General features: G+C 56.5%; 1 protein-coding gene across 7 annotated transcripts in view; it reads left to right on the forward strand.

Moving 5' to 3' along the window:
* The first annotated feature begins 336 nt into the window (after positions 1–336).
* The window catches only part of TBX4 (T-box transcription factor 4), a 33,064-nt gene continuing 21,081 nt past the window's right edge, over positions 337–12,319 (forward strand). For 2 of the 7 annotated variants that reach the window (XM_070390548.1, XM_005892302.2), the window contains exons 1-3: positions 337–357; positions 5,675–5,887; positions 6,660–6,754. In XM_070390548.1, the coding sequence (XP_070246649.1) occupies positions 5,678–5,887; positions 6,660–6,754 (305 nt within the window). In that variant the 5' untranslated portion in view covers positions 337–357; positions 5,675–5,677. Of the gene's footprint in view, positions 358–975; positions 997–1,696; positions 1,851–4,807; positions 5,027–5,125; positions 5,483–5,674; positions 5,888–6,659; positions 6,755–7,115; positions 7,820–12,319 lie in introns of those variants that run through there. The other 5 variants (XM_070390552.1, XM_070390549.1, XM_070390551.1 and 2 more) reach the window with 5 other exon arrangements.

The raw sequence follows: 12,319 nt of genomic DNA on the forward strand, positions 1-12,319 counted from the left end.
TAGAGGAGGATTAAGCTTCTCCACCTCTCTCAGACCTTACTTTCCCTTCCTGGTTTGGGACTCCATGACTAGGGCCTGCTCCATGAGAGAAGTCATGAAGGGAAGATGGGGCAGCAGGCTCTGGTACTGATAGGGGAGAAGGGGATTCTTGGGCAGTGGGCCCACGATGGACCAGCATCACAGGCTCCTGACAAGGGCAGCTGGCTTTTCTTGAGTTGGTGTTCTCCTTCCTGCTATGTGTGCAGGGGGGTGGGGAAAGCCTTGATGCCCCGCTCTCCATCTCCTAGCATTATAAAAGGGACGGAGACATCCAGCAAAGGATTTTCCCTGTCCTGTTCCCATGAATCTGCTTTTGAGGTCAGAATCTGGAAAGGAACAGAGGCTGATTGGAGAGGCTGGAACACCACTGAGGATGCAGCCCATGCTGAGAACTGAGGAGCTTATCTAGGAATTCTACTGACCAAGGACTCAGGGGCCTTTGCACATGAGTGGGCAGGCTGGGCATGGGCTGAGGTCCACATGGGACTGCCTGCCTGCCTGTGCAGCTGTAGGGGCCTGCGGGGAGGCACAGACAGACATGGAGACATGGAGATAAGTGAGACAGAGGCCGGGCAGGGAGGTCTAGGCGGCTGAGGGGCACTCACTTTCGAGACCCAGAGGCCGGCTGGCTCGGTGCGAAGCCGTCTGGGCTTCTTAGACTGGAGCAGGCATTGGGCTTCCTCTTCAGCCCTCCGGGATCTCGGGGAGCTGCTGGCAGAGTCCTGGCCCTCGGCCGCAGTTTCCCCAAGAGGCTCTGCCAAGCGCTGGCACCTCGGAGCCTGGGCCTGGGCTCCGATTCAGGCCGGCGCCGCACCTCCTCGCCGCTGCCGCCGCCGCCGCTGCAGGCCCGGGCCACGGGGCCTCCTCCCCTCCTGGGCGCAGGGCCTGCCCCCACCCGTGACCCCCGCGGCCGACTGCAGCGCCCGCTGCCCGGTGGGCCCGGAAGAGCGCGGGCCGGTGAGCAGCGGGGTCGGTCCCAGACGAGGTCCGGGCCCGGCCGTCGCGACAAGGCCCGGGGCCTGACCCCAGGCGCGAGCGCGGGCCGGCGCGCGGAGGTGTGAGAATGTGTGGCGGGCATGGTCGGGAGCCGCCGTGCGGGCCGGCAGGGCGTGGGTGCGCGGCGGGCACGGCCCCAGGAGCGGGCTCGGACCGCGGCGCGTGCGGGCAGGCGGGCCCGGTGGCCCGCGGCTCCGCGCAGGTCGGCCGTCTGGAAGCGGGCCCCGGCCCCGCTGACCCGGGGTGCGGCGTCCCGGGATGCGGGCCGCGCCGCCGCTCCGGGCCGGCCGACGGGCAGTCCCGGTTGTCGAGCCTCGGGTGGGAGCCGCGCGGCGCGGCCGGGCCGCTCGCCCTCTCTTCCTGCCCCCTCTAATCTAAACCATGCGGGGCTCCCAACCCAGCCCGGGCCGGCCGGCGGGGCCCGAGGGCCGCGGAGAGGGCAGCGGGCCGCGCGCTGGGGGAGCCGGCAGCCCGCTTGGAGCTCGGGGTCCCGGGGCCGCGGAGCCCGGAGACCCCGAGCCCCCTCCCCGGGGGGCGGCGGGCGCGGACTGATTGACAGCGGCGACGTCAGCGCGGGGAGGGGGGCGGCCCCGGAGGGAGGGAGGAGGGGAGGGAGCTGAGGCCCCGAAGTGCAGCCTCGGAGATCAAGGGCCCGCTCCAGAACCGGGATGCGTCCGGCCCCGAGGGCGCGGCGGGCAGCGGGACCCTGACCCAGCGGCCCCAAGTCGGAGTCCCGGCTGACCCGGGCTCCTCGGACCCGGGCTTGCAGTGGACCTCGGGCCGTGGGCACCAGCGCTTGCGGCAGAGCAGTTAGGGTGAGTGAGGGTCCCGGCGTGGGTGAGGGTGAGCAGGGTGTTGCGGGACAGGGGGCCACCCCAAACCAGGGTGAGGCTGCAAGGTGGAGGAAGATGAGCTGGAAAGGGGGCGAGTAACGGGACCGGGGTAAGAACCTCGGGGGCGGTCAGGGCGGCAAAAGGGCGGCGCGAAGTGTTTTCCGAACCGGCTGCCGCCTCGGCCCGACTCCCAGCGGTCGTGGCTCAAGACCTCCTCTCCTCCGAGCAGCCGGGCGAATTGGGTCTGAGGACCCAAGAGCATAGGGAGGACAGCGCCAACGCCAAAGGAACAAGGTTAGGATGAGACAAGCAGAGCGGTGGTCTTGAAATTGGTGTTTGCAGAAGAAGAAAGGCCAGGGTTGAGGGCCTGGTACTTGGCGAATATCGATGTGGAAATGTGTGTGATGAGAACACTGGACTTCAGAGCCTTTGATGCAACAGGGTCGTCAAAATTAAAGCAAGGAGCATCATATATAAATAATGATCTATGATCAAGAATTACCAAAATATAAGCCACTACCCAAAAAGCAGGGCTAAACGGCATAACTAACAGAGTACTCGGGACTTTAAAACCACAATAAAATAATAGTCATTCTCAAAACGAAGTGAAAACTGTAACCCCAAATTTGAAAGAATCATAGACAAAGTGATGGAACAATGTGAGAAGAATGTTAAAATCAATAGTATTAAAATCAATAGCAATAGGATAAGAAAGAGCAATAGTGTCAAAATGATAAAACCGTAGGAAAAAGGTGAACAATGAAAATACTAATATTAGTATTGACAGAATACTATAATATAATTTATTATTGATGCTATAGTGAATTATTAAAATAAATGTTAACCAAAATCTTAAGAGCAATAGTACTATAAATAAAGACAGCAACAAGAATTGCTAGAGTAATATGACAATTTATGACCAAGGTTTTAATAGTCCCAACAACAGTATAAATAATGATAGAGTAATAAGAAGTAGTGTACCAATGTGATGAAAAAGAATCAGAGTATTAAGAGCTACAACAATATGACAAATTATGACAAAGTAACAAGAAGTAATGATGTGATGAAAAATAACTAGCGAATTAAGATCCATAACATTACAAATAATGACAAAGTAAAGAGATATTGTAACAATGTGATGAAGAATACCTGGAATATTATGAACAATCCTAACAAAACAAGTAACGGTAAAATAACAAAAAGTATTATACGGATGTGAAGAAAATTAATGTGAATATTGAGAACAATAATATTATGTTATGGTAAAAAATTATGGAAACTGTGACCAAGAACAGAGACTGAAGAACCAGCCACGGAAACATTTTAGGGATACAGAGTAAAAATAATAATAGATTAACATGACCTATTGGAAGACTGTATTTAATGATTGCCTAAGTATTAGTAGAATACTAATAGAATTACTAACATGCCAGGAGGCCCTAGAATGATGTGACAGGAAAGCCATAACAACATATTTGATAATGGTGAATTAACAAATCAAGCCAGTACTTTAACCATACAGTATTAAAAATAAAAGCACTAATAACTAGTGTGTGATAGGATAGTTTTAATGTTATTGAACTGGCCAGAATACTACTCTGATAATAAAGATAATTAAAATGCTTAAAATAGTATAAACTATTAACAATTCCCCCGACACAAGAAAAGTATCACCAGTAATCTAGAAATGGAAAGAAAAATGCTATCCTTAGAAAACGAGACAGCTGAAAAGTGACGGACCCAAGCGCACAGGGCGCGGAGCCGACCGGCCGCGCCCGCAGAGGGCTCTAGGAGCAGGGCGAGCGCCGGCCGCGGCCCTCGGCTGATGCCGGACCTGCTGGTACCCGAGTCCCAGCGCGCCGGGGCTAGGGGTCCGAGCGGACCGGACCTCGGGTCTGCTCGTGCCTGGCGGGAAGACAAGGAAACGAGCGGGGAGCTCCAGGGAAGGCGAATCGTCGGGATGTCGGAATGTGGCTGCGTGGCTGAGAGACAAGGAAGAGGCGAACCTCGAGTTTGGGAAGGAGAGCCCCGCACAGCACTCGTCCCTCGCTGAGACTGGAGCTCAGTGACCGCGGGCCGCGGATATGCTCCGCACGGGGCAGCACCGAGAGAGTGCGGCGCAAGTCGCGGGGCATCGCGTGACAAGTGCCCCGCAGGGGACCTAGCGGCCAGGAGAGCATCTCACCAGGCGGTCCCTCCCGCCCCCGTGGGCCGCCACACCTGGACCAGCTGACCCCGGGGGCCCATCCAGGCTGACCCCAGATATAATCGGAACCAACGCCTTGGGCCAGAGCGCATAACCACCCTCGTTGTGGTGGTGCGGTGTCCCCTTGCGTGGGGTCTCCTGGGTTTCCAGGCTCAGTCCCGCAACTCGCCTGTGGGCCAAAGACCGTGGTGGAGTTGGCTATGCCCCGCGGGCCTGCCTCCTCCGTGCCTGTGGCTCAAGGACCGGCAGGGCTGTCAGCCTTATCTTTATGGGCTTTTCCCAGCCCCAACTGGCCCCGGCCCCTTTTTATCTCCTCGGTTGCACTTGGCTTGTTTACTTTGTGAGGCCCTGGGAGCCGATGTCTAGGCCTGAGATGAGGAGGCCAGTGGATGAGAGGCCTGGGCCGTGGAATGCCCAGAGAGATCCTGGGGAGGACAGAAAGAAGGTAGGAGGAGAAAGGGGGAACATTTGGTCACAAAAGAGGCAGCTGGACATTTAGAAAGCCTCCCTAGAGCTTGCCCAGATCCAGATGAAGGGAGAAGAGCTAGGTGGTGGAAAGGAGAAGCAGAGATAATGCAGGGTTGCGCCCATGATAGAGGCAGGACAGGCAGGTCCTTGCAGACTGGGCTCTCATCCTGACATCCCCGGACCAGCTTCCAGAAGGAAGCAGGCACATGAGCAAGAGGGTGAATAGTCCTAGTTGCTTGGGGAAGGGGCAGGACTAGGCTGTGCTGGTGAACTGGGCCCACCCAGCTGACCTGGTCCTTAGCTGGGAGGGGTCTGGGTCCTTTCCCCAAAGCAGAGCCCTTTGTAACTAAAAATGTGAGTGACTGAACCAGCCAGTGTGCACGTGAGGGCACGGCTGGAGTGTCCCTGGCTGAGTTTAGGGCCTGAATCAGAGCGACCCTAGGAAAATGTGGCTCCTTGGGTGACTTCCCAGCTGTGTCTGGGTGTGAGTATGTGTGTGCATGCGTGGGTGGGTGCCGCACAGGTGGCGAGGGGAGTGGGAATGTGCAGGAGGGAAACCCTTTGGTTCAGGAATCATCTACCTGGCTGCAGTCTGAGGGAAGGGGGTGAGCCAGGGCCTGAGAAGCCACTCCATAGGGAGGCCCTCTCTGCTGGTGTGGAGCCCCGGAACATGGGCCCTACCCTCCAGGCCTGACTCTCCTCTCCTCTGGCTCAGAAAGGGTCCTAGCTGCCCTGGGCCAAGAGGGAGCCTGGACCCCAGTGATGAAGGATCAGCCGAAAAAGAACCAGGCTTCAGACTCCACTGGAGCCCAGCAGGAGGAGGGACTCGGGGTGCAGCTGGGGCCATGCCGAGAGGGCGGTCCTTCCCCCAGACCTACTCAACGCACAGCCCCACACCCAGGGGCAGGCAGGACCTTGAACCGAGCACAAACCCTCACAGGTCCAGACCCCCAGACCCGGAGGGAGGAGGAAAGGGTCCTGCCCCCCATGTGTTTTCCCTCCTCCAGCTCAGGAGGGGGCGGGGTCCACGTGCGCCAGGGCCGAACCCCCACCACGGCCAGGTTCCAGAGGGCTGCGGGGTCCCGGGTGAGTGTGGACCGGTGCATGTGACCCGTGTGTGCTGTGCCCACAGGAGATGCTGCAGGATAAAGGCCTGTCGGAGAGCGAGGAGGCCTTCCGGGCCCCGGGAGCCGCGCTCGGCGAGGCCAGCGCCGCCAGCGCCGCCAACGCTGCCAACGCCCCGGAGCCCGCGCTGGCCGCGCCAGGCCTCAGCGGAGCCGCGCTCGCCAGCCCCCCGGGCCCCGGCGCCGACGTCGCCGTCGCCACTGCCGCCGCCGCCGAGCAGGTAAGGGCCCGGACGGCCGTCGCGTGGAGGTCGGGCGTCGATCTGTCTGCAGGGCCACCAGGGTCTGTCCAACCCGCCCCAGTAGGGGCAGGACTGCCGCGCTCCCCCAGGCAGGGCGCCTTCTCTGCCTTTCGTCCTTCCTCCACTTTGCGCCCTCGAGGCTGCTCTGGGACAGGCGACAGGGGGGACCCCGCAGCGCAGCGAGCCCGGGAAAAGGGTCCGGCGCCTCGACCTCGAGAGGACGAGAGGCGAAAGCCTTGGGACCAGGTGGGGAGAGTGGCCCCTGGTCCGGTGGCTGCGGGAATCCGTCCAGCTCCGGGGGACGGATGTCACCGTGACCCTGTGCACGCCCTCTGCCTGTGCGGGTCTGCAGGCCGCGTCTGCGGGTCCTGCGCTGTCGGCCGGGGTTAGAGGTGCCCCTCCTGGGTCGGTGTGTCTGCCCGCAAGTCTGGCCCTGTTGGGTAGAGTGTTTATGTTTGTGTAGGAGTGTGTCGTTGACCCAGGCAAGGTCGGTTTGCGTGTCTTCTGTGGGCCCGTCTGTAGGTGCAGCTCCGAAGAAGGGAGATTCACTGATTACATTTCACATTTTAAAAAATTCACCAATGGAACAGAACCATTTTGTGAAACGAAATCTGCCAGGACTCCAGGAGCCTGGGCTCCTAGCAGGGCTGGCAGTGTCCTGCTTGGCCCCTTGGGCCTGTGTCCCCCTTTCTGAGGGCTGCGCCTGTAGCCGTGGGCAAGGCCGACATGAGTCCCTCCCTGCCCTCCCTAGACCATCGAGAACATCAAGGTGGGCCTGCATGAGAAGGAGCTCTGGAAGAAGTTCCACGAGGCGGGCACCGAGATGATCATCACCAAAGCTGGCAGGTCAGCGCTGGTTTTCCTTCGGGGTGGGTGACAGACGGGGGCAGTGGGGATCCCCAGGGGCTCTCTTAGCAGCCCCCTAGATCTTTAGCCCAGAGGACAACAACCCAGCCTCCTCCGCCATTCAGGCCTTAGCTCCTGGTCTGCCTTAGCTCCTGGTCTGCCGGAGCTTCCGAACTGGCCTCGGGCAGCCGGTAGGGAACTGCACCACCGGGGAGCAGCGGGGACTGGAGGCAGGGGCGGGGCAGTATTATGCAAATGAAATGCAAATTCGGGTCACGCCGCCGGAGGTCCCAGCTCCAGAACTTTTGGGCTCTGGGGGTCTGGGGGTGGGGGTGCAGCTTTGTCCTCCTCCTTTTGGGGACCTGCCCAGTTGCTCAGGGTTGCATTGACTGGGGACTCGGAGATGCCCCTCCACAGATGGAGGAAGGGGACTGGACCATGTTTTCCTATTTCCCTAAATTTTGTGGGGTGGGGTGATGGGGAGCGTGAACCCCAAGCCTCTCATCTCACGGGTGCCGCTCGGCCGTTGCCGGTCACCTTCAGCCAAGGAGAAGGCACCGTTCGGCCCTGTGTGTGTGTGTGTGTGTGTGTTGTTCGGGGAGCAGTCCTCGGGTGGCTGCCAGAGAGGGATGATTTATAAAGTGGAAACATCTTTAAAATGCGCTGGTGTGTCTGTGGGAGAGACCTGGGAGGAGAGGGAGAGAGGAGGAAGCCGCGGACCCAGGCAGGATGGAGACATTCGCTGGGGTGGCGCGGCCGGGTGGGGCTGGAACCGCGAGGAGGAGGGCCGTTATCTGGTGAAGGGGGCTTGCTGCAGACCGAACCTGGAGAAAGTTCAGGTTCAGGAGTCCCTCCCCTCTACTCTGCCTCCTCCACCAGCTCACACTCGATTTTGGTCTCCGGGGTACAGTTTAGGTGTGAAAATGTCCCTTTGTCTGGCCGTGGGCCCCTAGCTGAGTTTTCTGAGGAATAAGACGGTGAAGCATCAGGCGCCAGGAATGTGGAATCCAACTTGGGGCTTCCGGTTCCGCTCACCTCCTTCCATCTGTGCAACCCTCCGGCCAGGTATTTTAGGGTCTCTGCTGTCTCCTCATTTCCATCTATAAAATAAGAGGTCTTTGTACAGTTGCCTGTAAAGCCCTAGCACAGCTCCTGGCACATGTAAGCACACGGTAAATCTAGCGAATGCCGTTCATCACAATTAGAGAAATGTCTGGCATTTACTCAGCGTTTTTCTTCTCCTTTTTAGAGAACTTCCGCCGAACCGCTTAGGGAATGATGCGTCAAAGAACATAAAAAGCTGGTGGTTTGCTGTACACAGGGTAGGGGTGCTGGGTCCTTCCAGTCTGCCCACTGACAGGCCTTGCAAAGTTTCTTTTGTTTTGTTGGGGTGGGGGTCTGGGCACTTCCCTGCCCTCTTGCCTAAGTCAGGGAGGTGGTACGGCCATCCAGGGCTTCTATCAGGGGAAGGAACAAGATGTCAGGGCTTGAGTTTGCTGCACTTGGCAATGGGGAGGGAAGATATATTGGGGGACGTGGGGATGAAGGGGGTGCCTCATGGAGCATTCACTGAGGACAGTGGGGATATCACAAGCCCTGCCTTATCCTAGCTGTGTGCACTTGGGGTAGTCCCCAAATTTCCTGTGGCTCAGAGGTATTTGTTCAAACCTGCCATTCTTTCTGAGATTCAAACCAGGGATTTTGTGAGCAGTGCTTGGTAAATTGCTAAGTGGATTATAGGTGTGACTGGGAGAGGTGGTTATTTCTTGTTACTGCTGGGATGTAGGGAAGGAAAGAAGAGAAAGATCCAGAACTTCCATTTTTAGGCTGCAGAAATAACCTTGTCTCTTGAAAATGAATGGCCGGCATGCTCTTTGGGCATGCCTGGCCCCTGCCTTTTTAAACAAAAGGCATTTGTGATTCTCCTCAGTGGGGTTTCCTGCACCTGCATGAGGCCTCCTCCCTCCCTCTCCCAACACACACACACACACACACACACACACACATCCCACATTTCCAGAGGTGACTGGCTTCAGGCAGATATTTGTGCCTGATCCTAATGGAGGCTTAGAGATGGACCTCAGGGAATGATGATAATAATTTTTAAATGGTCGTGATGATGTTGGCCAATTAAGGATCCATCGTAGTCTTTCATTTCTCTGGCAGAAAGTTTTCCTTGCACCAGCCTAGTGCTTAGGAAAGTCACTAGCCTCATCCCCTGCCAGCACGGTTCTCACAGCACCCCCTGCCTAGCTGCCCACTGGCTTCAGAGACCACTTTCACCGCTGGGACCCCTGTGTCCGCCTCCTCCTCCCACCTCCCACCCACACAGCCTTGGAAGGCAGCTTGCTTTGCTCGGGCTCCTGGCTCCTCCGCGTTCTGTCCAGTGCCTCTCCCTGTTTTCTTCTTTGTGCTCTGTACCATCGGCCTTCCTGGGACACTTCTGTTTCTCGATATCTCTCCTGAACCTTGAATCATACAGTCCTAGACTGCCTGAGCTGGAGAACCAAGAGAAGGTAAACCCGACCCCTGAGAAGGGGAGGCATTTGGCGCTTGCCCATAGAAGCAGAGTTAGGCAGTTAGCAGGTTCTACACAAGCCAAGAAGTGATGCCCCGCCCCCCGAACGAAACCCCGACTTTGAGAAATCCCCTTGGTTGCTTGTTTATGGGGGCCTGCTCAAAGCGGAGTTCTTGTGCTGCCCTAGAGACCCTGGCTGGTTAGGGGCACGACTGCTCTCTGGTTGAAGGAGAGGGGCTGGAGAAAAGGAGCCCGAATGTTCTCAAGCCAGTGTGAGTCCTTAGTTATGCCTTAAGCCCTCGAAGAGCTGACGGCCAAAGGGAAACAGGGTCTCCTTCATCGGACAGTGACTTTAAGTTCTCCGACAACGCGAGAGGGTGAATACCATGCCAGCCACAGTTCAAGACAGCCGATTTCTGAATGCTCACGAAGCCCTGATGTCGAGTGTCAAATGGGGCCAGAGTGTTCTCTAAGCCTCTCAGAAGGCTGAACCCAGAGAGTTTATGCCCTTAACTGCAGAGAGCAGGGTCCTCTCTGCTACCTCACATCTCTGCCAAGCTTGATCCATGTGAGAAACTGCCTTTTCTCCCAAACACAGATAAAAGTGAGCTCCACAAAATTTAAATAAAAACCTCCCCAATATGAAAATTTCCTAACCGTCTGACTGCTCTACTCCTAGGTCATGGTTTTGCCACCAGATAAATCTCTACTATCAGCCTTCATAGCCTGTTGAGTTCAATGTTGCTTGTGTTAGTGACAGTGAATTTGTGTTTGAAAAATGAACTACTGATGAGAACTCCTGTTGAACCTGTATTGTTTGTTATTCTGAGGCAAGGATTTGGCCCGGCTTAATCCGGGGCTTCAAAGCCAATTGCCCTCGCTCTGTATACAGAGCGTCAGAGCCCAGTGGCGTGGGTGATAAGAGAAGTAAGGGTTGAAGACACTGGGAAAGTGGGTTGGGGAGAGAGTGCTTTGATCTCTTTCTAAAGTATTTTCTGAAAGCAAAAGTCTATCAGAAGGAAGTGTCTTCAAAAAAAAAAAAAAAAAATCTCAGAGAACCAACTGGTCTTCCAAAACAGCATCCATTCCACACACCCTCTTTCCTGCCCCCATCTTAGGGAAAATATTTCTGAAAAATGCTTTGAGTGAAGTAGAAAACTCTGTGCATGTGTGTGTGAGTGTGTGAATGTGTGTGTGTGTGTGTTAAGTGGAAATAAATTACATTGCTCTGTCCATTGCTCTCAGAAATCATTTGGATACAAAAGCTTTGGTCTCAGTATTAAATGGCACCCCCTACCTCCCACCCCCAAACTCAGCCTTAGTTGCTGGGCCCCAGCCTGTTCCCAAAACACCCAGAATTCTTCTTTAAGACCCTCAGACACTAGGGACAGAAAATAGATGGGGTTTTCTGTGGACCCCCTACCCTTTTCCTAAAGCCCTTTCCTTTCAAACTCTGGCCTCTGTGTGTGTGTACACATCTTTATGATATATACACACATATATAATTTTTAATGTCAATTTTATTGAAGTGGAACATTCCTGCAGAAAAGTGAACAAGTCTTAATTGTACAGCCCTATGGACTTCTACAAACTGAACACACCGGTGTTACCACCACCCGGATAAAGAAGCAGAACATTACTGACCCCCCAGCATCCCTCGTCTGCCCTCCCAGTCACCACTTCTCCCCACCTCAAAAGCCTTCTCCGGGCTTCTCACGCCTTGGATTTGATTTTGCACCTACATAGCTGTTCCTAGGATTCCTGAGCCCCAGGAAGCTGGGCCTGCAGTGGACTTGGAGTTTGGGGTCCCCAGTGATTGGAGAGAATCTGTCCAATCCCCCAGGTCCTCTCTTCCCTGCTACCCCAGCTCCTTGCAGGATTGGTGGGGAGGGAACAGGTCAGCACCTTGAATTTGGCCACCCCCTTGGGCCCAGACCCGGGCACCCCACAGCTCTCTGAGCCCAGATGAAACTTGTTGGCCCCTCTCTCAGCATTGTTTGTATTTACTGGTTCGTTGCCAAAATCCAAATGCCCCAGACCCTTGCCCCGCACCCCGAAAGCCTCCAACACTGAGAAACGTCCAAGGAAGCTTGTTTTTAGCAGTTCATTCTAAAACCATTTCCTAGTATGGTAGATAAGGCTCCAGGCCCGCACCCTTCCACAGCCTGTTTCATGATCAGAGGAGAAACCCCCAGGCTTTCATCTCCTCCCGGCCTGGCAGGACAGGCGGCTTGTTTATCCCCTGGCGGAGCGGTTTCCGCGAGGTCCCCCAGAGTGCCCCAAGGGGGCGGGGACCCAGAGCCGGGAGAGGGGGACCGGCCTCGGAGAGGAGGCCCGCGGTGCACATGCAAGGGGTGTGGAGGGGCGCAGGGAGCGGGCAGGACAGAAGGCTTGCGGAGCCTGCCTCTGGATGGCTGCGGGTGCTGGGCACAGGTGAGACAGGGCTTCCCTGCCAGCCAGGTGCCAGGGCTGAGCGCCACACGGGCTGCTCAGAGTCACGTCTCCCCTCCCTGTCCCTCTGAGGGGTTCACTTCCCCCCAAAGGGGTTGGTTTTCAGGTATCTTTTTTCCATCCTAAATCACAGAAGCAGCTCAGAGGGTTTCATCTGTGGTTTCATCTGTTGCAACCGAGAGGACCTGTACAGTACAGGGGGAGTCCAGGGCAAGTCGCGGCTCCCAGGCCAGCCTGGCCCCTGTGGCCTGAGTCCTGCCCTTCTGGGGCACACTCCCATGCCAGGCCTCTGGGCTCCAAGCTCAGCTCCTCTGGAACCAAAGGGCACATGCCATCAGCTGGGGCAGGAGGCTGGCAGGCTGGTGTGCCTCACTTTCTTCCTTAGCCTTTTGCACACAGCAGGCCCTTTATCCTTCTGGAGCCCCTTAGGTGGGGAGATGAGGGGGCCCAGGGTCCCCAGTGCCTGTGTCCTCCGTGGTCCAGAAACAGCTACCACACCGGACCCTCAGAGAGATGAAGATACCTGTTTCCACGAAGGCAGGGGTGCTCATTGAGCCCGGGCCTGCTCGTCCTGGAGCAGAGGACCTTTGAATCCG

The sequence above is a fragment of the Bos mutus genome, chromosome 19, assembly GCF_027580195.1.
Source record: "Bos mutus isolate GX-2022 chromosome 19, NWIPB_WYAK_1.1, whole genome shotgun sequence".
Classification (NCBI taxonomy): Eukaryota; Metazoa; Chordata; class Mammalia; order Artiodactyla; family Bovidae; genus Bos; species Bos mutus.